This window comes from Channa argus, chromosome 1 (assembly GCF_033026475.1).
Source record: "Channa argus isolate prfri chromosome 1, Channa argus male v1.0, whole genome shotgun sequence".
Lineage (NCBI taxonomy): Eukaryota > Metazoa > Chordata > Actinopteri > Anabantiformes > Channidae > Channa > Channa argus.
The window spans coordinates 44,843,921-44,870,555 of NC_090197.1; the positions used below are offsets into that span (position 1 = coordinate 44,843,921).

The window sequence follows — 26,635 nt, forward strand, 5'->3', positions numbered from 1 at the left end:
GTTCTCCACAATCAGAGTACTGATCATGGGACTGGATCAGATGAAGCAGAATTGTGAAGAAGGGATGCGTCTGCTGCAGGGACACCCACGTAGGGGTGATCCACTGAGCTGAATTAAAGGTTAAAAGCTGTCTTTTTTTTTTTTTAAGGTGAATATAGACATTAGATGATTTCTCCCCAGGTCCTGTCTTACCTGACGTTCCAGCCACAGTAGTGCACCAGGTAGAGCACCTCTCCCCCCTCCACGTCTGCCTCTTTCACAGTGGCCTCGTACGTCTTCAGATTGCGGCCTCGCCCATACCTCACCTGCACCTTCATCCCCGGGGGGTAACACTCAAACTCCTCCCCTTCCTCCCCCTCCTGACTGCTGTCATCCCTGCAAGAAAAACAGTTCAGCACTTCCTGGCCCTAGGCTGCCCCATTAAAAATCACAGAATCCCACCCAAAGCCACCCATCCATCTCACTGCCTGGTCCACCCTTGCCTGCCCTGTCCCATTACAACACTGTGCCCTTATCAATAAAGAAACAAACGTCCAGTTATTGTCCTATTCCAGTGTAACCTACAGCAAACTGCAGATTGACAACTGAATTATTTACAGTAATCCAGTCAATGAACAGTACATGGAGTTTTTCAGCAAATAAAACAATCTTTCATGGGAAATAACACTACTGTTAGGACCTCTAACCCTAGATCCATAAACAACATATTTGGGATTCTCATTCACACACACTCTAAGAAACACAGCAACCACAACGAGGCACTAGTGGGAAACAGTCAAGAGATGTGAAGCTGGAGGGTATATGGGTGGTGCAGGAGTGCCAGTAAGTGGTTTAGGCGCAGGGGCCACAGGGGCAGGTTAGCACGGCAAAGCACAACTTGGCAGGCAGCGCAGCAGCTTAAAGCAAGACTATAGCTTGGAGAAGAAGCATGGCCACGAGGTTCAATTTGGTGTGCTGCCACAAAGAACAGCTACGACACAGCGCTCCACATAATCTCCCTTAAACCTAACTGCTTTGAGCATGTGCTTTCTGCTGACAGCTCATTTTCCTCAAGTCACAATAAAGAAGATGCAGTTTTTGTGCAGCAGTCCAAGTTAGGAAACTGGAGAAGCTATTACCACCCTAAGACTGGAGCCACGCTCCTAGACCTAACGGATCACATTCATACAACCTTAAAGAAACACAAATGATTACCAAAAGAACATTGAGATATCCCATTTTGTTTTTTTATTTTTAGAACTGCAATTATCAGTCAACAGATAGTCAGTTATTAACTTACTAAGATTTAAGCTGCTTTTCAAGCAAAACTACTGTTTAGTAGTTTTGCAGACATGATAAAATATGACACCTAGTTTTTCTTGGTTTAAAATTGATTTAGGTTTATTTTGAGAAAATTTCTAATTAGATGGAATTTGCCTTGTGGTTTACACAGTTTGTAATGCTGTATAGATCGAATGATTTAGTAATGAAATCAATAAATGATTATCAGTTGTAGCACTAAAAAAAATTCCTAAAGAAACCCTGGCACTACTACTTAACTGCTCAAAACCAATGCAGAAAATGTTAAATAATTCACATCTTATGCACTGAAAAATCAGAGAGTCAAAAAGTTGGAGAGTCCAAAACCCCTTTTTTAAACAAGGTGCGATTGATACACTTCAGCAGGATTAAAAAAATTGGTAAACTCCTGTGATTGGAAAATAATTTACCAATCACTGTAGAACAGGATTTATAATTATTTACCATCATTATAAATTAAAACTAAATTTTCCAATTTAGGCCAGCTCTCATTAGCTTCACACATAGTCGACTTTGTTGCTAGAATGACAATGTGATCCTCACATACAACAGGTCTCATGCAGATTATAGGGCTGCAAACATCAAACAGGTTTGATATCATCAGCTAAGATCAGATCAGTTCAGCCTGCTGGTTGACCGCTTTGACTGTAAACCATCGCACTACCAGATAATCTGCAAGGACCACTGATCCTTACAAAGCCAAAGGATGAGAGAACCTCCTGATTGTGTCCACAAAAGTCCACGTATAATGGTAATCTACACAGCAATATTGTAGTGTGCCCGCAGCCACTGGTGACAAAAACTGCAGACACATACAGTGTAAGAAATTCAGACAGAATAAAAAAACTGAGCATGTAGACTTTTATCTTTTTGCTGCAGTGTTTTCTAGTCTGTCTTAACTCACTCAAACAACCTCAACACAACTGCACAACTGGTGGGTGAGCAAACAGAGAGCACTGTTCATAGATGCTGCGGACAGAAAACAACAGGGGAAAGGCATCTAACTGAGAGCAAACAATTCAGGTACCCATAGCAAACATTTAACAATGCTGAATGTTCTTTTTCACTCTAGAGGTTACAGCTTCTCAAGCACTATCTTGCAACTATAGTGCTAATGCATCAGTGGCAACATTCACACACATGGAACACTTAATAAAGCTGAACATCAAAAAGTAAAAAAAAAAAAAAAATATGAGAAGAGAGACAGGTAGGAGTATTGGAAAGGGCAGAAACCAACAAGAACATAGCCATGTTGTGTGTGCTGAGTGCGAGTGAGGCTGGCCACAGTCAAACATACCCAGGCAGAGACAGAGAGAGAGAGCACAGCATGACATGCCAGGTGATAGCTAGCAGTCAGGCACTGGTGCCCTATGATGTCTCTGCCAGCTGATGCTGACTAAAGCCATGGGAATTAATAATAGCACAGGTAAGAGCTTAGTTAGAAGAGAGAGGACAGAGCTTTCCTCTGTGGTTAGCAGGTAGAGGTGGACTGTGGGTTTACTGGGTATTAAGTGTCAATGGGGTCAGAAGGGTCACTACTCATCTACTGATGGTCCTTAAGGTTTTTGCAGCTTCTGTCTGAAAACTCAAAATTCTTAAATATTGAATTTTGAATACAGTTTCACCAAGCAGGAGCTCTACGTGGAGCTGGTGTTTGTTCAATGAGGATTTTTTCGTAACCACTCTCGTGGAGGAACCATCGCTTCAGACCACCTACCCAGAGTTGTCCTTGCTCTCTGGCTCCTCGTCCTGCTCTTGCGTTATGTTCTCGACTCCAAGGCAAGCTGTCGATGAGCCCTCATCTGCATCCCCCTTGTGGACACCATCATCCTCATCATCACTGTCATCATTTCTGCTGTCCTTACCCTCTGTTTTGGATGGTTCAGACTCCATTTTTGTTCGGGTCAAATCTGGTTTCTCCTCCTATGGGGAGAAGGATGCTTTTAATATTATTATGTACATGGGCAATATGCATTAATTACTTCTAAAAAAACAAACAAAAGTGATTTTAATTAAATTATTAAGTAAAATGCACCTTGCAAATTATGGACTGTGTACTGCAAGGTTCCCCATCAGCCTGGGCCTTCTGTTCTTCTAAACTGGATGTCGTAGGAGTAGTTGCCCCTGCGTCCCCCTCAGACTTCACCTCTCCCTTGGGACACTGCTTCAACGGGAGGTCCATCCTGAAGGTGATGGCAGTGGAGGTGCAGTATTCCTCAAATCCATACAAGTACCTGCACAAGGACACATTCTTTGTAAACAAATACCCAAAAGATGCCCATGTCCACCCTGCTAAAAGCTAATTATTGAGAAGTTTGCTCAAAACAGGAAAAAGTAGAACAAAATAGGTTTACAAGAGTAATAACTGCACATCACAGTTGGTGAAAAACCACAGGAACAAAAGCTGCAAAAACTGCTCAACAGAGTTAAAAGCTTTGAGGAGCTGTGACGGCGGCGTCTGTACATACTTGCGGTAAGCACATTTGACATTGTAGCCAGCAGCTGAGTTGAGAACAGGGATTCCCAGGTCCTGATAGACTTGCTTCCAAACAGAGCCACTTTCAATCTGCTCAAACATGGACACAAAGGACAGTTTCCACAGTCAGTCGACATGAATTGAGACAAGTGTGACCAAAGTCAAAATGCACTAGGAGGAATCAGTGTCAAAGTAATGCTTACATTGTCAAAGCCTCCCAGTTTGTGCACCAGTCGGTAAAGCTTGAACAGGTTTAGGTTCCTGTAGCCCAAAACAGGCCTCTTATTGATAGGAGTTCCTGAGGAGGAGAAACAAAGAATGGATTGAGGTGTTATACACAAAGAAACAAAACTAAATGAGTGGCAAACGTTTTGGTTTAATTGTAAAGCTGCTAGGGGGAGGAAATATCCATGTCCATTTCTTTGGAAACAAGACTACAAACATAATTCACTCAGAATTGACAATGTTACTTAAAAAAAAACCTACACAAATAATACCAGAATTGAACTGAATTTTAGTGAAGTAAAAAGGAAACACTCTAGTTAAGTAAATCTAAGGCTGTACACAAGTATAATATTTGCACTTTGTACATTACACTGCATTTTTTTGGAACATGTACATTAATGAAGCAAATGAAGAAAATAAAATCTGGGACAGGTTAAATAAATTATTTAGCTTGTTATGAATAAACCCTGACAATTTCATTAGCATTCTGGGTTCACCTCTGTCTTCCATGAACTTGTACAGCTGCTGCAGAAAGTTCTCCCTCTCCTCTGGGAATGGCTCCACTTCCTCCTTTAGACAGAAAACAAGACAGTTTAGGGATCATGTTTACTCCGTGGCTGTAGGGCAAAGAGCACTTGAACTGTTCCTACATCTACCTCCTCTTCTTCGCCACTGGCATCTTCTTCCTGCTCCTCTTCTTCTTCATCGTCGTCTTCCGCTTCGCTGCTGGAACTTTCTTCTTTTACTTCTGTCTTCCAGGTGCCGGGTATGACCAGATGCTGCTGAAATTCCAAGGCTGCGTCCAGCGCTGTTAGAGACACCCATACACACACAGTAAGCAAGTAACACAACTTATTAGTTAACCAAATTGTCTATACAATTGTTGCTATGTTAAACCTGGAAATAAGGGATATAAAAATAACAAGCAGCCATGGATGAAAGCAGCATGAAAATATGTCAGGAGTAGTTACAGTGACTCAGAGCAGCAGAAGCAGTGAGCCACAATGCCACAGGTGGGTTTAAGTAGTATCTAACCACCTTGGCAGATGCTTGTCTTATGCTTTTCTAACATAGAAAGTATAACAACTTGTGAGTCAACCACCTGTGAATACCAAGACTGTAATAATACAAAGCTGCATTCTAACTGTAATTACGAGAGTACGAGCTCTGCAGCAGAAAAATGGGGCCACTTTATAAAGAGAATGGTGAGGGCTTCAAATAAAAATAGACTCGACAGTAACAGGAGCTCTCCACTGCTGCATTCCCCCAGAACAATAACAAAACTAATTCTTCACTCTGCCTCGTTGCAACCCACTGTGTGTGTGTTTTCTGCCAAATGTGTCAACAGACAGACAATCCCACAGATGCCAGGGACTAGGTATTCACAGCAGTGCACCAGTTCTGTAATATTTACAGCTTAAAGCTTTACATTTAACTCACCTGGTTTGAGCCCTGCCTCAGCTTTTGGAGGACAATCGCTGTTCAGCTCACGAACATCCTTCCGCAGCACCATGTAACTGCAAAACACAGATGTAGTGCAGATGGTAAGTGTAGTACTACAAAGTTCAGCTCTAGGTAGTGACTATGAGTATAGCCAACAAAGGTAATACCAAGTCAGTTACAGTTTAATAGGTTTTTCTTTTCATGAAACAAAAGTAGCTCTACAGAAATGAATTGGAGAAGTGAAGAGTAGCCATCCTAAAGCCTGCCTTACTTTACAGTCCAGCACCTACGACAACCCCAAAACCTGAGCAGACATGAGTACTCATAACTGCATTAACAGCCTACAACACTTCTACAAGAGCTCAGCAAAGCTCGGAAGATACAAAGATCAGTGGAACTTCCAAGCGGTCTGATGTGCCAGAAAGCTGATTTTAGGCAGTTGGGTAGGATTCAAAGACTAATTCTGTCATGGAGTGAAAAAAAATTTGCAATGTCAAATAGCTTGTTTTTAGATATTTCCTATAGATAATTAAAAAAAAAACTTATGTATTGTTATTAGAGTGGAAGTGGTTCACCATTTGAACTGGTTGTATTTGAATATGATTTTTTTAATGTGCTGCTGTCAGACACTCATCCTGAAAAAAACATAACACCTTTAGACAGTTACCTATTAAAAATCTGGTGTTTTATGTCAATACATTTGAATTTCCACCACTTCACTGCTTGGTGTCTTACTGTGAAATAAGCAAAAGTAGAAATTGCTTAACTAAATGAGCTTTAGGGTTTCAGATATATAATATGGCTTTCAAATTATACTTCCAGCCCAGGTTCCTCTTGGCTTGGTATAAGTGATATTTTTATTTTGATTGTTAACCCAGTTAAAGTTCAATTGAGACCTGATTTAAGCAAACAAAAATAAAAATAAAACAATGTCCACAGACCAAAGCTACACTTTATATTCAAATAGATTGAATTCTGTTAGTCAGAAAATAAAACAAAGATATTCATTTTACACAGACATGAAACAGAAGAAAGCAAATGTTTTGACATTTTTACTCGAAAAGAACCTCAAACAGTTAATTATCCATATTTGAAAATTTCAGCTAATCTACAGACTAATTTGTTTCATTTCTGAATAAAAAGATCTTAATCAATTTTGCAGCCCTGTTTTGTTTAGCTGAAAACTATTTACATTGAATCAACGGTCACACACAAGTTTGCAGCCAACATAAGATAAAAATACCGACAGCTTCTGGCTGCTTAAATAATAATCAGTTCTTGAAACAGTTGACAATAGTTTTTAGGAAAAGCAAGGGATGTGACCTTGCTTTTCCTAAAAACAATTTTCCAAAGCAATGTTTTTGAAAAGCATTTTGTAGAGGTGATCTTACTCGTACCCGATGGTCCAACAATTATCAACTCCAGAGATCCTTGTATGACGGACACTGAACATTGATTAACTTCTACGTTTCTCAACTTAGCCGATAATGGAGTAATACAGTACAGTACACGTTTACGAATAGTAATTTCACAAACATGTTCACAAATCAATTCCAACAAACAAGGTAAGAAACCATTTGCCACCACAGCTACACACCAAACCTTTCACTTCTACCTTGTTGCGCTCCCCACTACCTTGTAGTCCATTCTTTCTGCCAGCCCTAATAGCTGAATCTAAATCTCTAATAGCTGTACCTTCCTATAGCTATGTCTGTTCTCTCCAAAGGCTGAGCCTAACTCTCTCTCTTCTTAAAAAATTTTTTAAAACAGTTTCTATGACAACAGGTTAAACAACCTTAAAAGGTAAACTTCAAAGGACAACTTCAAAGGCAACTTCAACGGCAGTTATGACATCATTATTGACATCATCGTACACATATATAGGCTTCTTAAATTAACTAACCTAACAATAAACAATATAAACAAAAACAGAGGAAACCCTGGTTTGTTCATACATATCTGGGCCATAATTGATTCCAATATACTATTAGTTAATAATCTATAAACATCATGACAAATCTTCTATGATGTTCTCTCTTTTTTCTTTGGCTGTCAGAAGTTACCAGTACTTAAACCACAGGATATAAGTGTTTACCACTTTCTCATTCTGATTATTAGAGAAGACAGACCTTGGTTATGGGTCTATCAAACTCGTTGCTATTTCCATGAGGTCAGATAGTTAGCCCAACCCTTCCAAAAGAGATCTGTCCTACTTGTCTCCATCTACTGCAGGCGTAAAGATCATCTTACTGGAAAATTCCCACAGGCATAGATTACAATGATTGGGTTTTTAAGAGAAGAAGGTGATTTGCTGTCAATGCCTCCAAGTCATTTGCATCAATTTAGCAGTTGTTCTTCCTCGTCTAATATTAAAAGGACCAAAGCAATTAACTCCTGTTCTGGTAAATGGTGGGTTCATCAGTTAAGACTCTTAAGTGGGAGATCTGCCATTTGTTGCCAACCAGTTGGTCCATTTAATCCAAGACTGGTTCTACACATAGATAGAAATTTTCTAATTGTTGATATGCATTTGGAATTTAGTACCTTAGATGTAAAGTAGACAAAACATGGTTGTGAGACCACCATGGTCTATCCTTTCGTGAATGTCCTGCAACATGAGCTATAATACTTTATCTTTAGCCAGAATTGCAGCGTGTTTGGATTCCTCAGGCATGGCAGCTCTGCTGAGCCTACCACCTGCATGAAGAATTCCATCTTCAAGCACTGGATTTAGTTTATGTGTGTGCCTGCTCGATTTCACTGGTTCTCCCTTTAGCAGAGCCGAAATTTCCTCCTAAAAATTCTTCCGGTGGCGGTGATGAATTATTTCCTCCTCTGCTTCCTGAAGCTCATCCGCAGTTAGCTTTCTCTTTTTTATTTTAGTTCAGCATTTTTCTTTAAAGCTGAAGACATTGCTTATCCTCTTCTCTTTCATTTTGGGCAGTACTTTCCAATAGCTCCTTTCTCTGTCTGGACAAAGTCAGAAGCGTATCCTCTAATATGAGGAGCCATGCTCCAGCCCGTTTTAGGCGTATGGGGAGTACTACTCTGTCAACCTTTGCATTGTATCTGTGCATTCTTCAACTGCAAGAACATTCACAGTGATATTTCTTTTTTCCTCAGGATCAGCTATTTGAAGCTCGAGCAGGTGCTTTGGATTCTTTGCCCTTTTCTCGACTGACTGTGTGAGGAATTTTGGTCCAAATATCCAGAGTTTATTTTGCAAAAAGGTGTTCAAGTCCTGACTCGTTGATGCACACTCTACAGGATTCAGCTAGGAATTCACGTAGTGGCACTGTGACTGTCGAGGTCTACTAATTCATTATTATTCATTATTGACTACAAATGTGTGAAAACTTGTTGTCTTATTGCTAATGTATTTTAGCACTGCTGTATCCTCCAATAGTAGCTCCAACTCTTTCCTTAGCATTCAGTCCACACATACTGTAAGCTACAAATGAGGGATAGTCATGGGCTTTTGCCTTTCCTAACAAAAAGGCAGTGTGAACTTGATTACTGCTGTTTCACTGGACCAAGTATATTACTGTTCCATAGCTTTACTCGCTAGTGTCTGCGAAATTATGCAGTTGAGCAGACATGATCTGATCCAAGTTTTCTGGCTTGAAACATCTGTCAATTCCAAAGTCACTAGACCTTGTACCCAATGAGACCACCTTTGTGCAAGATGTTCAAGCACAATCTCATCCCATCCCCATCACATCCTGCAAAACTCCTACATAATCTTCCTGGCATATAAATTCAAAGGTGCAAGTATCCCTAATGGATTATAAACTGAGCTCAGCATGGATAGGACCCCTGTTCTGGTGGGGGGCTTGCTATGGAAAACAACTGTGAACTTGAACTGATCTGATTGAATGCACCATTGTACACCCAATACCTTTTTCATTGGTAGTGCACTTTGATCAAGATCTAGGTCCTTTATTTCTATCGCCTTCTCTTCTTCTGGAAATGCTGCTAGCACCATTCGATTGTTGCAGATCCATTTATTTACATGTAGTCTTCAAACTGTGGTAGAGACTCAGCCTTTTCAACAGACTAAACTGATATTAGGCAGTCGTCAACATAAAAATTTAGCAGCATCGCATTTAGTGTGCAAGCATCAAACAGATGTGTCGGCCTGAGAGCATAGCTGGCACAAGTAGGCGATGAGGTGGCCCCAAACAGATGCACCTCCATCCTGTATTCTGCCATCGGCTGAATGGTGTCACCTTCTGGCCACCAGAAAAAACTGAGTAGGTCAGCATCATCTGACACAACCTTTATCTGGTGGAACATAACTTCCACATCACCACTATTGCAACAGGCTTTTGACGAAACCTAGTTAGAACACCAATTATTGTACTGGTAAGATTTGGTCCTTGAAGGAGCTGCTCATTTAATGAGGGCCCCTGATAAGAAGCACTGCAGTCAAATACCACAGAAACTTCCTCTTCAAATTAGCAGGATGTTGTTCTGTCATGGTATGGCTGTTTAGCATTTTAATGCGCAAATCCTGGGACCACTGAGGGCATTCTCACCATAGTGGAAGATTAATGCAATACTAACCATTTACCAATATAGCACATTTTGACACTCTATCCATAAACAGATGATCTTCCTTAGACATCTCCTGCTCCTTCTCTTGATCACCCTCGGGAAAGTCATATTTGAACTACTGACTCCACAGGTTCTCCAGCCTGGCAACAGATATATGATTTGACACAACATGCGTTACTCCATCTTTAGTTCTGTTATAACCACCTCTTTTCAGTGGCTGATTGACTGGCCATCCCAGCATAGTTTTTACTGAATAAGGTCCGTTGTTGAAGCTAGGGATGACCTCCTCTGGTTCCATTGCCTTGGTGACATTAGTTCCAATTAACCATCCTATTTCTGCCCTGATGAGAGGTATTTGCACCCCTTTAAAATGCAGTCACTTCTCTACATCCTCTTACCGTTTGTGAATAAACCTAATTTAGTTCTATGAAGTTATTGGAAGCTAAGTGGCTTACTTCTAACTCTGTTACCATGTTATTAGTCACGACTTTGTTTTCCCCCACAGTTGAAAGTAGAAGGTTAACCTTTTTCCCCATGTAGATTCAGGTCATCGAGAAGCTTATCTTTGCAAAACTTGGCTGTGCTGCCAATATCCAAGAATGCATATGAAGTAATTAATTTGCCTTCACCCACACAGGAACTATGGTGAGAATGCCCTCAGTGGTCCCAGGCCCAGTATCCAAATGTTGGTTACATCTGCTGTTCACAAATCTGCTGATCACTGCCTGTTCATCACCATCCACAGACTGCCTTTCCTTAACAGTTGTGTTTTCCTTGAACTTTACGTGCAGTAAAGTAGGGAGCGTCCTGGAACAAATTTGGTAGTTTACTTTCTCCTGACAGCGTTTACTCAAATGTCCTGGTTTCAGACATCTGAAGCATTAGCCTTTGCTTTTGAGGATATCTATCTTATCCTTGTGAGAAGAATTATGGAATGTATTCCACAGTGTTAAAAGATTAAAAGATATGTTCCTAATGGCAAAAAAGACAAGACTCGGGCGAGGCTCACAGCCTTTTGAATGTTCCCTGGATTTGCAGTGGTGGTGAAGCTCTTTTTTTCCCCTTACTCTCCACCCTGTGCTCGAATGCTCTGATGAAGAGTCTACAGTCCAGAGGATCTCCACTGAAGTTGAGAATGTTTTGAAGACAATCCTTGGTGTTTATAAAAAATTGGATAATATAGTTCTGACAGTGATTATCCCTAAACGAAGCATGTTGACCTTTTGACCCTGGAAGCTGGCTAAAAGCACTTACTTGGAAACCACGCTGGCATGTCTCATCTCTTGTTTCTTCGCACTGTTCAGCCACATTGGCAGCAGAAGCAACAGGTACTTTTTTGCTTGCATTTGTTGTCTGTGTCTGATGGAGCTTGAAGTTGTCATTGCTGATGTTTGAGCCACGTGACATCGCAGAGCCTTCAAGTTTCCTCAAGATCTGAATTTGAGCATTAGCAGCAGCAAGAGAAGGATTAATTTCCAATTGTTCTTTCTTTGTTCTAATTTTCTCCTTTTCTTCTTTAAGCTTAGCTTCTTACGTCTCCTTTTCTGCCTTAAGCCTAGCTTCATCTACCCTAAGTTTAGCTTCTTGTTCCTCTAGAGCAACCATGTTCCTCTAAGTCTTCAGCCTTAGTTAATAAAGCTGCTCTTTCTAGTTCAACCTTCAGGCATGTTTTTAAAGCTGAAGATGCTACAGAGAGAACAGAACTTGGATTTTCTGGATCTCCTTGAGTAAACCACAGGCACACTGTCTTCAGGCCTTACATCATCACTTCCCTTATTTGATTCCTCTATGCACTGATATGCCTATTTAATCCAACAGGAAACACAGTATCTTCTTTTGTTTCACCAGCTGCTCCAACTTGTCCTTTCTTGCATCTATCAGAATGCAAAGAATTCTCCATGGCCCTAAGATCTTGCTTTATCTGTCGTTTTTCCCACTGTAGCTGAATCAATTTCTCCTTCCATTCTTCGCTGAATTTTAATCCACGTGTTTAGCCTGTTTAGACAAGGTTTCTTACTAAAGTAGAGGTGCTTACTTGTATCCTGTGGTCCAACAATTATCCACACCAGAGATCGTTGTATGACAAACACCGAACATTTATTGAATTCCACATTTCTCAACTTAGCCGGTAATTCTACAGAACACGTTTACGAATAGTAATTTCACAAACACGTTCACAAATCAATTCCAATTGAACTAGGTTAGAAACCGTGCGCCACCACAGCTACACACTGAACCTTTCACTTCTACCTTGTTGCGCTCCCTACTACCTTGGAGTCTGTTCTTCTGAGCTGAACTCCCTCTCTTCAAACCAACTTTCTAAAACATAGTTTCTAAGACAACTAGTTAAACAAACTTAAAAGGAAAACTTCAAAGGCAGTTATATGATTCATCATCATCAGTGCGTAATATACATAAGCTTCTTAATCGAATTAACCTTACAATACACAATATAAATAAAAACAGAGTAAACCCTGGTTGGCTCATACACATGTCATATGGTTATCACTAACAACCAAGCTCTCCGGAGGATAGCGAACACAGTGATTCTGCCGCTGTGCAGCAAAGGTCAGGTGACTTATCTTCAAAAAACAAAAACAAAAACAAAAAAAAAACCCCACCAAATCTCACAGGGAGCAGCAGCGCACACTAACTCTGTAATAATAGATGTGAAGAGGCTAACATAAATTATGAAAATAAAACAACAAATACTGACAAGCCTGTGAAAACAGTTAATTCCGAAATACTGACACAGGACATTGTGCAGCATTGTAGCAACTAGTATAGCTTTTGTGAAATGAGGGTATAGAAATCTGGAAGTGATGCGAAAGCATGTGAAGATTCCCATCATACTCCAAGTTCTCAACAGTGGTTATTTGGTTAACTCTTCCTACGAATAAAAAAGTATAAACTTTCTTCTCTGGGGGCTACTTTAAAAACCCGGAATAGATCAAACTATACCAACAATATCACCACACATAAGTAGTGGTTTGTTATTAAATCAACATCAAAGCAAACTGATTAGAGGAAAACAAACCTGAAAGTCTAATTAATAAGGATATAGATTTTCTCACTTTATTATTTCTTGTGTCTACCCCTGGATACCCTGTGCAAGATGAAAAAGCTGCTACAGGATCATTTAAATTGCAACAAATGTAATCAGTGTGCTACACTCAGAGAGGAAACACTTTATAAGTCGATCACTTCCAATTGTTCTTTGGTTTATCATTCCTTATCTTATCCGTCTAATCAGTTCTACCCTTCACCTGACTTTTAGGCTAAATACAAGTGGTAAGCCATCCATCCATCGAATATGTCTTTGGCTGCAGATTAAGTGGTTGTGTAACTCATCAGCATATTTATTGATAAACGCTGAGGACCCAAGGCTGCTCTGTCATCACTGGAATTCAAACAGACAGAAATAGTATTTGGAGCTGCTAGCCAACACCAGAGTCATTTATGTTGAGTGGGAGCTGTGTTTCTACCCACATGCAGAGAGACTGCAGTAACAAACCAATAACTGAGAGCAGACTCCTGACAGGACTTCCCTTACTTTGCCACAGACAAAACAATCAGGCTGTGTGTATCCATGCCAAGAGCAGGCTGCAGGGAAGCTACAGTACTTTACCTCACCAACAGCTTACAGCCTTAGGACAAATAATACAACCAAGCACTGACAGGGTCGGTACAGTGTGTCTTAACCGTTTGAAGGATAAAAAAAAATCTGACAGAGCTCCATTTCCCAAGAATTCAAACCACTTTACAGCAAGAAAAAAGTATAATTAGTGCATCCATGGAGTGCACTCAAGCATTTCCAATGTCAATATACAAAGCATTGCATGTGATTGTTGCAATAGTTCATTGCACACATCTGTTTTTACAAAACGCTTACTGAATAACTCTTGATGGGGATGTGTTAAAGTAGTATTAAATGATTAATTAAATGTATCAGAGAAAATGAATTAATAACAACTTAGATCATTTATCATGTGAATATGCATTTATTTGCTTAGCACAGTTTTTTCAAAAGACTGGATTTGTTTATTGAATTCCACTTATTTGCTGTTTACCTTTATGCTGTGCTATCTGCTCTTACATATATTGCTGAAGACATAGTTTTTGTTTTAGTTGATAATGAAATGTGAATGATCTACTAATAATCATTAGATCATCCCTGATTTACAAATAGCACTTTACACAGTGGTATCAGAACATTAGCAATGACTTACAATTTCCCGTCTTTAAAAGAGCGGACAAAGACGTTATCCTTCTTCACAGTCACCTCTTCATGGCAGTCCGGGGAGATGACCTTGTTGCAAAGAAACAAGGAAAAGTCAAGAGGTCAGATGATGTGGTAATGTATGTGCATGAGACAATAAGCAGCAGAAGAGAGGGGGAATAATCAGTAAGAGTCAGTGACTAAAGCAGTATCAGCAAAGGCCACGCTGATAAACTAAAAAAAATATCTTTTCTAAACAACAAAGACAAAAATTGTGAGTTGTCTAAGGGGTGTGTCCCTGCTCACTACATGTGCTACAAGCCATCGACTGGAGATGAGGGACACAGAGTTGTTTTAATGCCAGATTCTAACCCAGAATGGAAAACACTGCTTTTATGGTGATCTGATTTCCACTGGGAGCTTGTAATTCAAAGCAAGATAAGTGGGCAACATTAGGCTTAAATCAGTTTTTATGGTACCACAAAACTAGCTCATTTCTGGCTCACTAATCAGGGTAGATCACAAGGGTAACTTTTACTGCATGGCTAACCTGCTTCAGAACAAGTTTTTAATTCTTTCAACAGGCTTGACCACTGATGAATCAGATCACTGATAAAACAAAATCCCCAAAATAAAAGAAATAAAGAGCCGTTACTCGAAATTGCTCATAGGTGGGAATAGGAATGAGAAGGGTTGTCTGTCTCTATATGTGGCCCTGGGATACCCTGGCGACTGGTCCAGTGTGTATCCCACCTTTCACCCCATGACAGCTGGTATAGTCTCCAGCACCCCTGTGACCCTAGAAGGATAAGGAGTACAGATGATGGACGGCAGGAATTGGTCAAATCAGTTTGCAGTTTTTGGCTTTCCAAGGGTTACTCAGATTTTTAAGTGAGGGAAACTTTATTACAAAATATCTTATTATAGTATAACAGTACTAATAATTAATAGTGTGTCACTGCACAAAGACTTGTTGTTCCTGACAAAATTCCCTGACCATGTCAATGACTCTACACGTTTCATCACTGCAAGTCAGGTGAGAAGACTTTGTGTAATAACTGTTCTTTTATTAGAAAAATAATTCATACATAAAATATTTCCTATAATTTTGAGTGAACATACAAGATTGGCTTCATGAGCAACCTAACCCCGAACATCATCCACCCCCAACATAATTAGTTTAGTACAGTACAGTTCAGTTCATTGAGTGAAATACAATTTTTGTATGTACAGTAACCTAGTCACTGTTTAATCTGATTATATCAAGTGTCTCTTTTATGGTTCTCAATGTTACAATTATATAAATACTATGACTCGTTTGCTGCAATATAATTTCCCTCTGTGACACGCATACTGAACTGAAAACGTGCAAATCAAAGTTTCTAGTTCACACATCTAGACCTGTTTCCATTGACATTTATTTAATTAGTCCACTTAAGTGCACATTGAGTATCAGAGCCATGTACTGTCATTTAACAGCATACTACCCCACCCCTCTACCATAAGGTCACAGTGTGAATGATGACAGATTAGTGGATAATGTATTTCTCTGGGCTGTCACAAGGAGGCAGCATGGAGCTCAGACAACAGCAAGCCAAGAACAACAAACCCTGGAGGCGTGGCTCTGCTGACTACACAGTGAAAGGGACAGCTTTCTCCACCCTCTCCCATTCTCCCAGTTCTACTTGTAACACTTACATAAACAAACAAGGCCCGTCACCACTGCATTATGTGCTAATGGTGGCTGCAAGTTAAGGGTGGGTGGAGAGAAATGGATTGGAAAAGATTGAAGACCTCAAACCAGTATCAAAGCTACACTGTTGCACACCTCAGGCAAAACGAATACTAGCTTTTTCCCTCTATGCAAAACTTTAGCTATTTAAGTTTCTGATGCTCCACACCAAAAAAGATTGTCTTGTTTTTAGAATTTACCAACAACAGGTATTTTTGTAACATTCCATGGGTTGTGGGTAAAATGCAATAACAATCGTGCTGAGGTTATATAAGCAGAGATTTTGATGAAAATCAACAATACAGAGAGTGTAGTGGAAAATCAGCAGTAGTGGTCCCTTTTTCTTTATAGTGATGGAGCAGACAGACAGCAGTAAACCACAGGAGACTGTGAGCTCACCAGAGCAGGATACCACATGGTCTTTTTCTTGTCTCCACTGACGACCCCCTCCACACAGACCACTTTGCCAAACAGATCTTCATTCTGCCGCTGATCACTCTCCTCTTCTTCACTGGAGGATGAAGACAACTCTTCTTCTTGACTGTGGAGAAAAAGCAAAGTTTACTCAATGAGCTGCACATTACAAATCAAGCATGTATTTTTAATCAAATACATTATTCTACTGATGTATCTCATCTGATTCTCATCCTCAGGCAATGAAAGGGCTTATTTTGATTAAGAAAAGTGCTGTCCTATGTCTCTCCGTTTTTTTCCATTTAACTGTATTTCAGCTGGAAAACAATAATAAGGATTTAATAACACAGAGCCCAATAAAACCCTCCGTGAAATCTCTAGTCTTATCGTTATGTAGCACAGTAATACATAAGTCCTGCTCCACTGATGAGCTCGTTCATTAGAATTAGTGTATTGACCAGCAAGCTCATTCTCTGCTGTCTGACAGTCATCCTGATGCAAGAAGAGCCCTGACTGCATCCAGCAGACAGGCAGCCATGTCTCCAAGTGATCATGTGAGTTGTACCAGCAGGCAAACAGACCCTGCTTCATCTTTTCTATGCCTCACTAAGCCTGTGCCCAGCTCTGTATACACACACACACACAGAGTCTGGCAGGACGCAAGAGCAGTAAATCAGCCAGGCTGCTACTACGACTACGACTACTACTACTACTACTACTGCTACAACAAAAACAACTAAACTATAATTCAAAGTCATAAACAAAGCACTTAAGCTACTCATCGAAAGAGCATCTACAACTAATTTAGTTTGCTCCACATATAATAGCTATTGGAGAAGGTGATTTTTAACACTTGCACCTTACTTTAAAGATAGTATCTTAAAAGAATAGCTAGATGAAAAAAATTCTACCACTCTCACTCTTGTGTATTCTAAATATGAAGTGAGCTTGCTTAGCATGTAGGCTGGAAATAGGATGAAGCTAAATAGCATTAGCTCAAAAGTTAACCAATTAACATGCTTCAATGTCCAGTATTTACAGTACAGTGACATGACAGTCATGTTTTTATGTCTCAGCAAGAAGCAAATTCATGTATTCCTTAAAATGTTAAACTATTCCTTCAAAAAAAAAAAAAAAGAATGATTTTCTAAAAACAAGCAATATAGCTGTTTTATCTTAATCTATACTATATTGTCTGACCTTGTAATATAAGAGTTAAGACATAATTAGCGCACATGAGGTCAACAGGTTCAAGGTGCTAATGTGCACCTGAGACTGTTTGGTCAATACTGCAGCAATGTTTAGAGCAATATTGACTTTTCTCTGAGTGCCATTAGCAAAGGGTGTCAAAGAATGAGAATATTTAGCAGAGTGTCCTTTTTATAACAGAGGAGCTACAATTATATCCAGTGCCAAAAGAAAAAACACTCAGCTGTTCCTATTCCCTGATGAAAACTCTGCAGTCTCCCAGGAGTAGGCACATCAGACCATAAAACATCCACTGGAACATTGGAGTCAAAAGGAGAGGGGGAAAAAAAACAAAAAAAAAACAGATAACATTCAGCAGGACCACGCTGTGCTCTCACTGCCTCTCCAGCATGCATGCACACACAGAAACATGGTGTGATTAAGGAGTTGGAGGAGGTGAGAAGGCTCTACTCTTCCAGGCCTTGAGGGCGGTTTATGAGGAAATGGAGATGAGTAAATCTTTCACTTCAACTCCTGTCAACAAGCGTAAAGTTGAGGAGCCTTTTCCATATGACTATGGCTCAGTGGTGAAAAACTCTCCCCACTAAAGTCACAGACCTATCACATACAGTATATTAAGTCTGATATGAATCTCGCGGGATGCATACAGGCAGAGGATGATACTCACACTGGGTTCGATCGTCGGCCGCGGTTGCCCTTCTTACCAATGACAGGTGTGCCAAAGTGCTCGGGGTTAGTGAGGGGGAGTCTGTCGAGTGTCTGCAGAGGAGACAAAGAACAGCAAAGAGCCTCAGTGCCACCTTGTCAAAAAACCAAATAGAAATACAAAGATTTATCTTGTATATCCTGAAGAAATTCCCTTGGGATTCTATCAGTTATAAAACAAAGGATTCCCCCAGCACTTTGGAGACAGTTTACATTTACACTGCACTGATGCTATTTAATATTTCCTGGAAATATTTCACATCTATACATCTAAATGCTTTTGTGGGACCATTTATGAGCACCATTTTAATTTATGCAATACTAGTTAAAAATAGGAGACTAATTAAAATGGAAAAAATATAGCGTGCACTTTGTTTCTATGAAAAGATGTGAAAAGGAGGCTGATAAGAGTGCAGGTTAGCACAACACTTGCCTCACTCTCTGCGAAGTGACGCGCTCCTTTCAGGCAAAGAGAAGAACGTCTCAGGGTCTTCTCATCGCCATCATCAAACACTGTCCACAAACACACACACACACACGTAAGCACAAATAAACTCATGCTCAGTTAGAAGATGTCTACTTGCTTTATATGTTGAAATAAATGATGCTTTTAGGGCTTTCAAAAATCCTGTAGCAAGACAGAGTCACATTTAATTCACAGCTTTTTTTAGAGATTCAAGGACCCTCTGCTAGACAGAGAGTGGAGTAAATAGTAAAATAAAACAGACATGGGGAACTTGTTGAGCATTTTATAAATTAACCAAAAGCACATCTGTCTGATATTACAAATCTCCACAGACTTAACATGTATAACAAGCACCTACATCAAACACCAATAATAATAATAATAATAATAAGCATACCTGTACAATCTAATGTAATCTGAGAAATTATAACCTTGTAAAAATGGAATTTATGGCAAAGCTGCTGTACTGGACTGTGTTAGATTGTACAGATGTACCCAAAGAAGTGGCCAATGAGTGAACAGTATATCATAATAAAGAACTCAACAAACCTTCCTTTCACATTAAACAGTCACACTGCTCCAAGAGATAAACCCAAATGTGTAAATAAGTAAATTCCAACATTCACTGCTCAAATGTATTTGGCAAAAATGATACAAAACAGCCAACAGTTCTAACTTCAGAAGAGGTTTGTACTTTTGTTTCCTCCTTGATGAATGAAGAGATGACTGTTTTCTAGACAGGGAAACCCCCACAGGTGCCTTTAAGCGAGGAGCAGCTGCAGAGAGACTGTAGATCTGAGAAGCAGTCTTTATACTATATTCACTTTGGATTATGTTAGATTGTAATTTTGTAGGCTTGCAATTCTCAAATGAGAATTTACTGCAGTTTGGGACAGTTGGTTGAAAAAAAAAAAAAAATCACAAACATACGATTTGAGGATGCCACTATATATGGCTTTTTCAAATAAACTGATCATAAAAATGACAACAATGTGTAGCCCTGTGTGCAGCATTTATCAGCACTGCTTACGTGTTAATTTTTTTTTCAATGTCTGACACTGTTGAAAAAAATAATGTGTTTATAAAAGCAATATCAATGCAACATTGAGGCTCAGAATATATAGTGGGACTATTGTCATGCTCCAAGTTTTGGAGCTTGCAGTTCCTGTAATATGGGGTTTGAGGGACTGTTCAAAGTCAGTATAATGTTGGTTATCATAGTTGGCTGAGGGTTCAGTCTAATTCCAACTATTAAAAGAATCCCAAATGAGCAATTAGCAGTTCTTGTTTGCAACTTACCAACTGACATACACACAACTACTACTGAATTACTTTAATGTTATATAAAGGAGCTTTATTTAAACTTTAACCAAATTTATGACACAATGGACATTTAAGATAAATCTAAGAATCTAAGAATATTTATCATGTGTTCAGATTGTGAGTTATGCAATAAATGTATTAAAAGGCTTTCAAACTGCATAATATTTTGCCACATATTTACAATGCAACATAATACATGTTTTCCTTTGGCCTTTTCATTTAATACATATTGCTCTATCTCTGCTGTTTTGTCCCTCATTCAAAGTCTGGAGAGATACTTTTGTTTGGTTTCCTCTTAGCTTTGATTAAACTCAGCATGTAAGTCATAGCAGCCTTGTAACCTTCCTGCTGCTCTGCATGAAATGACTTAGTTCTTTACCAAATATACAAAACAGGGAACAAAAACCTACCAAACACAGTTCTTGCAAAAAGTGTATTGATATGGCAAAGAAAAAGACTATTGTGAAAAACTCTGGGGAATTTTCTTTGTACACAAGCATGTTTTTACAAGTGAACTGCAGAGAGAGTACTAGTCTTTGAATGAGAAGGGCAAGCAGGCAATTTGTTATTGACTTACCAACAGTATATATACTTGCGTCTGTCAGCTTATTGATTGTGGCCTCCTGGTAAACTCCATCCTGGTTCTTCACCTCTACAACAGCACCCACCTGTTGGATACATACACTGGTGTTAATTTGAATGTCAGTATGCTAATTGTTATTATTATTTAATAATGATAAATCTAATTATGCATTTTCAAGTAATGAGGGGACCATATTGTTGCTACAAGAATCCTAATTGACTGAAATTAAATTACAAAACGAATGCTTCACTGACTGATGCTCTTGTATTTTTTCTACATCCACTCTTTTAGGGGAGGGGCTGATTAAATGCTCATACAACAGAAAGTGAAACTAAAAAATGTGACACAATTTAAAATTTAAACAAAAGTGACTGAACAGAAGTAAATATAGATAATGGTGATTAATGCCTATGTGTCTGGCATCTCTCCTGCCTTACCTTTAGAGGCCCTTTGATGTTTTCATCATGAACCTCAGCAGTGGACAGATCTGGTTTAAAGGTCACCTGGTGGAGGGGGAAGTGACAGGGAGGAAAATCAGTAACAAGATTAAACAAACAATTCCCAAAAGACCTGACCAGGCCACATCAATCTTCCACTTTAGAGGCAACATTTACCATAAAATGCCGCTGGACTTCATAAAAGCTGATTACTATGATAGACCCTTTCATGCAATACCTGGCACTGAGACATGTTTGTCACAGGATACATACTGAGTTCTTGGTGTTGTTAGGTAGCAGCATGAGTGTGGATATTTAATACTATGGTATTTTTATGGCACCACTGAGTGAGTGTCAACACGCTGGCAAATGCAGCACATCTGCTGGCATCAACAGTGGTGGTTTTTCTGCTGTGACTGGTTGGGACCACACTATCTGACCATCCCCCATGTGCTTATGCAGCTTCCCCTGTGTGAGCCACAGTAGGTCATAATCTGATCGCACTGTAATAATCTTGCATCTGCATGGAGACCTGACACCCCTAAGGGGACAGGAAAGACAAGGCAGGCAAATACATCTACTGTCATATATTTTCCAGACAGGAGCACAGAATCAGGTTAGTAATGCAAATGCGCATTCCTACTTTAAAATCCAAATGATCTCGTGCTTCTTTTTCTGTTTCCTTCAGGAAATCAAAATATTTTTTGGAAACGTGCTAGTAAAACGGTAACGCAATTGTAATGGCAAACTGATTTCCCATTTATTGACTGATTTAGTTTAGAGTCCACCACTATTTGAAGGCAAAAAGGTTTTAATTAACCCAGTGTCAAAAAACCCAACAAAAGAAAAACTGCCTGCAGGTAACAAATTCAGGTAATGCTCTTGAGTCGGTTAAAAATATAACAGAAACAGCAATCAAAAGTAATGCTGGGAAGGCGGGATTAGGCCAATGAATGAAAGAAACACAAACTGTAAGGTGCTGCTAAATTGTTAGGTCAAAAAAAGGAGGGAAAAAAAGGGGGAATAAAAAGCTTCCTGAGCCAGCATTTCATCAGTTAGGGAGATAATGACATTCCTGCCTGGTGGAATAAAGGAATCCCTTTCTTCACAGGGACAAGCAGGAGGCTCCTCTCTTCAAAGAGAGAGGGAGGGTGACTCTTGCTGTCCACATCCTCAGCTACAGAGCTTCATTAACACCTGCTCATCCTGACCACCTCCTGACTGTGAGCTTGGTTCTTGCAGAGCATCGTAACTGTACACACAAATTGCACAACCACTCAACAATACAAACTGGAAAAAGATTATTATACTTTTAATAACGTCTCACTTCCTGCACATTTATGTGACGCGAATAGGCTCTGCAATAGATTCATTCGTCTCTTGAACATAAGAAAAAGCTATAGAGCTGCAGAGAAGTTTTCCTTTTTAAGCTTAAAGTGTTTATTAAGCATGTTTCCCCAAATTTGAACATGAAAGATGTTTCTGTTTACTTGTTGCAGGAACATAAGGTAAACCTTTGTCATGATTCACGTAAATTTGACTGCAGAAAACATATTGTGTCTTTTGGCCATAAACAGCAACAGGATGCAATCCCTGGATGAAAACAAGCACAGAGTGTATGGTATGACAGCTCAGATAAAACTGAACAACTGCAGTTGCTTCATTTATTATCCACCAGACCATTTCTGTATTAACTGCTCCTGTCTGTGCGCGTTAATAAAGCTTTCCCCTGTTCTGATTTTACATGTTTTCTCCTTCAGTGTTATTTCAACAGATACAAAAGCAAACTTGTGGTAGATAAAATGTACAGCTTTTTGAAGAACACCTCGTAATAATAACATTCCCACAACAACAATTCATCTGGTGAGCATGCCGAGGCACAGCTAATTTCAATTTTATTACGTTATGTTACTTGATTTTTCAGCTATGTTATTTACATTAAAATGAATATGAACAATTTCAGTTAGTCGTAATTGCTGGAACTTTGAAAAAAGCATCACTTCTATAAATGAGTGGGGTTTTCTCTCAAATTAAGGAGGTTAGGTGGTGAGCCACAAAATACTTTAAAACTTGACTGGCTGACACATTTTCTAATTAATGACATTTTTATATAGGTATTTTTCTGTTTATATTTCTGTCCCAGTAGATAGTGATCTAACTTATGCTTTAAGTTATTCTTTTGTAATTTATATTCAGCTGTTTTGCTGAGTCCTGATTGATCATTTCTGTGTCAAGCCTTTCACATGGTGCTGATTCACTTTTTACAAGTCCTCTAGTATAGATCATCATCATCATAAATAAAAATGTAACACAAATCTTTTCATTAAGTCTTAACATTACTCAAAACATACCAGCACCAAATGCTGCAACTGTCAACTTTGTTAAACAAGCAGACAGAGATTAACGAACCACAAAGCTAAAGAGGAACTCATTACAGTAAAATATTCAGATTCACAACAGCCAGTAAGTAATTGCCATGTTTCAACGTTTGTGTAACAGCTCACATTCACGTAACAGCTATTCAAAAATAAACCCCTCACTCAGCCAATTAGTATGGTAATTAATTTATGAGCTGGGACTGTCCTATTAGTGTAATACTAGCCCTCTGCATTTACACTAAAAACATCACATGGTCTATTTTGTCATGTTGTTTGCCTCTGTCCATGAGACAAAAAGCACGTAATTTGAAGATTTCCGCTGGTGTGCAAGAATGGCAAAAATAAAAATCACAGCTCTTTTGACTCATCAGAGGGAACTATAGTACGTTGACACAGTAAAAAAAAAAGCAAGCATCCAGTCTTTGTTCCTCCCACACAATCTAACGAAACAAGAGAAAAGCAATCTGTCTCTATTGTATTATCCAGATGCTCTAACCCCACTGGGAAATAAGATACTGTACTACATGCATCATTCAATGCCTTTATCAGCAAGGCATGAAACCAGTGGGTAAACAGTAGCAGCATGATCCCTGCCACAAAGTATGGAGGCAGTGGGCAAGAGGGACGCCTGAGGTGTGATGGGCACCTAGTGGGCTAGGCCAGACCTTGCATCTGTCACAGCTGGGCTGCCTTAATCAGTGTTTTGAATGTATAAACAGTGCTAACAACCCACACCAGCTATAAGGAAAACAAGAACAACATTTAAATGCACGTTTTCTGACTCAGTCTTAAATGGGGATTCTCTAATCTGGACAATCAAACAGTCTCCAAAGGAATGTTTTGGACAATATTCTTGAAAATGCAGCAATCTCCAATTGAACCATTCTGAATGTACAATGAGGCTGAGCTGTGCCATCAAGCAACTACAAGAGGTCCAAGACCTGCTGCATTCCACTTCACACACAACACAGACAGATAATAAATGTTTAATTGTGACTTACCTTGGCCTTGACTAGCCTCTTGGCAGTCTTAATCTTGGCCTCGCAGAAAGCCCCTCGGTATTTGGCGCTCACATCCGTCCCCACTGTCAAGTAGGGGGGCTCCTCCAAAGTCTGAGGGAAAAAACAAAACAGAGACCATGTAGTTCAAAGCATAAAATTAGGGGAGGGGGAAAAATCATATTAAATATGATATTTAATATGATTATATTATACACACACACACACACACACACACACACCTCTACCTTACTGACACAGGTGTGTTCTCACAGCTGAGACAGAAGAACACACATACAAGCCTTAGAAAGTCCAAGCCAGCTATACAAAACCCACCCGGACCAGGGATTCATCCATGGAAAACACATACCATCTGCTCTGAGTATTGGAAAACAAGACTCTCAGGGAGCAAACAAAAAGGCCCCTTCACTACTGCTTTGATGACTACATAGAAGAAGTTATCCGAAACACATAGCACCATCTTGTGTCATCACCGGATGTTTATCAACCCCTTTCCTCCTCCCTCAAGAACAGATTTGCGGAGTGTAGGGTACACAGAAAAAACAGATTCTGTGTGTGGATGAGGGCAGATGGTGTTTGTGGTTCATGTAGTGTGAAGATGAATTTACTGAGGGTGTTTCACTAAGTCTCCAGAAAATGCCTAATATAACAATGGTATATTTAACCATCTTTCCAGAATAGGACCCAAAGTGGGCTAAACTTCCTGCTGACAGGATATATAAAGAGCAACTGCAATATGTGGGCCAATACTTCTGAAAGCAGGTAATTCTACGCTTACTCCTTTTCTAATATGCACATTTACAAATGGACTTTTATAGCAGTAATAGCAACAAAAGCTACATCTTACTTTGTGAATGGGTTCATTGAAAGAATTTCCAGTGGAATTATCAGTTTAATAGCTGCTTATCTATCTACAAAACAAGGAGGGCAAAGCCACAAAGACTTCACCACCATTCAGCAGTACTTGTTCCAGTGATGAGGAACTAATCACTGAAACCAGCTCCTGTAAGCCTCCATGGAATAAATATACTTGTGGCATGACTGAACCACTTTCAGAACTGAATAAGTAAAAGTTGACATTTGTGAATTTGAAACCCCCTGACATAAATATTTGCAGGTTAACTCTATTTACCCTAAATTATTCTGCTCCTGTATGTGGTTTTAGCAACTCTAAAAATTCGGATCCAAGTCAGATCCTTCATTTATTAAACACCAGCAAACACACTAGCTGTCAAATATGACCTACTCATTTTGTGTAAACACTTAAGCCCGTTGTTAATGTAGTGCATGTGAGCAAACCCTAGAGGGGCATGAAAAAAAGAGAGCAGCCAACAGATTTAAAAAGTAGCTCCACGTTGATAGAGTGCATCAACAGAAGTAGCAGTTTTTGGGTGGAAAAAGGGGGAAAAAAAGGTTTTGCCTTTATTTCAGCAGCATTTTGCAGGTGCACTGTGTCTCTTTAGAGCTAGCACTGATTGTATGCAGCATTTAAACTTTGTTGAAACTAGGGATAGAGAGCTGTCCCAATGCTGTTCTTACCTTCCTTTATATAATATCCCAATTTATTATATATAATATAGCGTATTATCTCCCTTATTAATGAATGTGTTACCTGAAGTTAAACTGAACATGATCTTGTCTGACAAGACAACTAAAGCGTGTAGGTTTTTTGCCATACACTCAGACCACAAAACCATTATGATGACATAATATTTAGTTATGAGACATCACTGGAAAAGATAATCTGAAGAGGCACGGATGAACCTTAGGCCAAATCATGATTGTTCTGTAAGGACTTGTACATGTACCTCCAACTGAAAGGGTACATTGTGGAATGTGGCTTCAAAAATCTAATAAAATGCTAATACAAATATTGCAATGAAAAGATACATAATTTTGAAATGTAACTTAAAATTGCACTGCATAGTGAAACATATTAACAAATTCCATCCTAGTGTTGAGAGGCCTGTCACAGTCAAACCAGGGCAAGGTGCCTTAGCTCCAGTGCCTCTGGGATTCTATAAATGGTATTCAGGGGCAGAGTTCAGTGCACTTCAGCCTACCCACCTCCCAAATAAACACCTCATTAGTCTATAGTGTGGTCTGGACTCAGTACCAGCTGTGCTAGCCAACACTAGCTTTATATGACA

General features: G+C 39.4%; 1 protein-coding gene across 4 annotated transcripts in view; it reads right to left on the minus strand.

The window, feature by feature from the left end:
- Positions 1-26,635, minus strand: part of arid4b (AT-rich interaction domain 4B) — a 42,823-nt gene that overhangs the window by 4,370 nt on the left and 11,818 nt on the right. For 2 of the 4 annotated variants that reach the window (XM_067525525.1, XM_067525526.1), the window contains exons 3-17: positions 24,468-24,578; positions 21,089-21,154; positions 20,646-20,736; positions 18,713-18,792; positions 18,242-18,333; positions 16,351-16,492; positions 14,230-14,309; positions 5,441-5,517; positions 4,651-4,808; positions 4,498-4,570; positions 3,979-4,073; positions 3,768-3,865; positions 3,335-3,533; positions 3,017-3,222; positions 193-375 (exon numbers count right to left, since the gene is read on the minus strand). In XM_067525525.1, the coding sequence (XP_067381626.1) occupies positions 193-375; positions 3,017-3,222; positions 3,335-3,533; positions 3,768-3,865; positions 3,979-4,073; positions 4,498-4,570; positions 4,651-4,808; positions 5,441-5,517; positions 14,230-14,309; positions 16,351-16,492; positions 18,242-18,333; positions 18,713-18,792; positions 20,646-20,736; positions 21,089-21,154; positions 24,468-24,578 (1,751 nt within the window). The remainder of the gene's footprint in view (positions 1-192; positions 376-3,016; positions 3,223-3,334; positions 3,534-3,767; positions 3,866-3,978; positions 4,074-4,497; positions 4,571-4,650; positions 4,809-5,440; positions 5,518-14,229; positions 14,310-16,350; positions 16,493-18,241; positions 18,334-18,712; positions 18,793-20,645; positions 20,737-21,088; positions 21,155-24,467; positions 24,579-26,635) is intronic. The other 2 variants (XM_067525527.1, XM_067525528.1) reach the window with 2 other exon arrangements.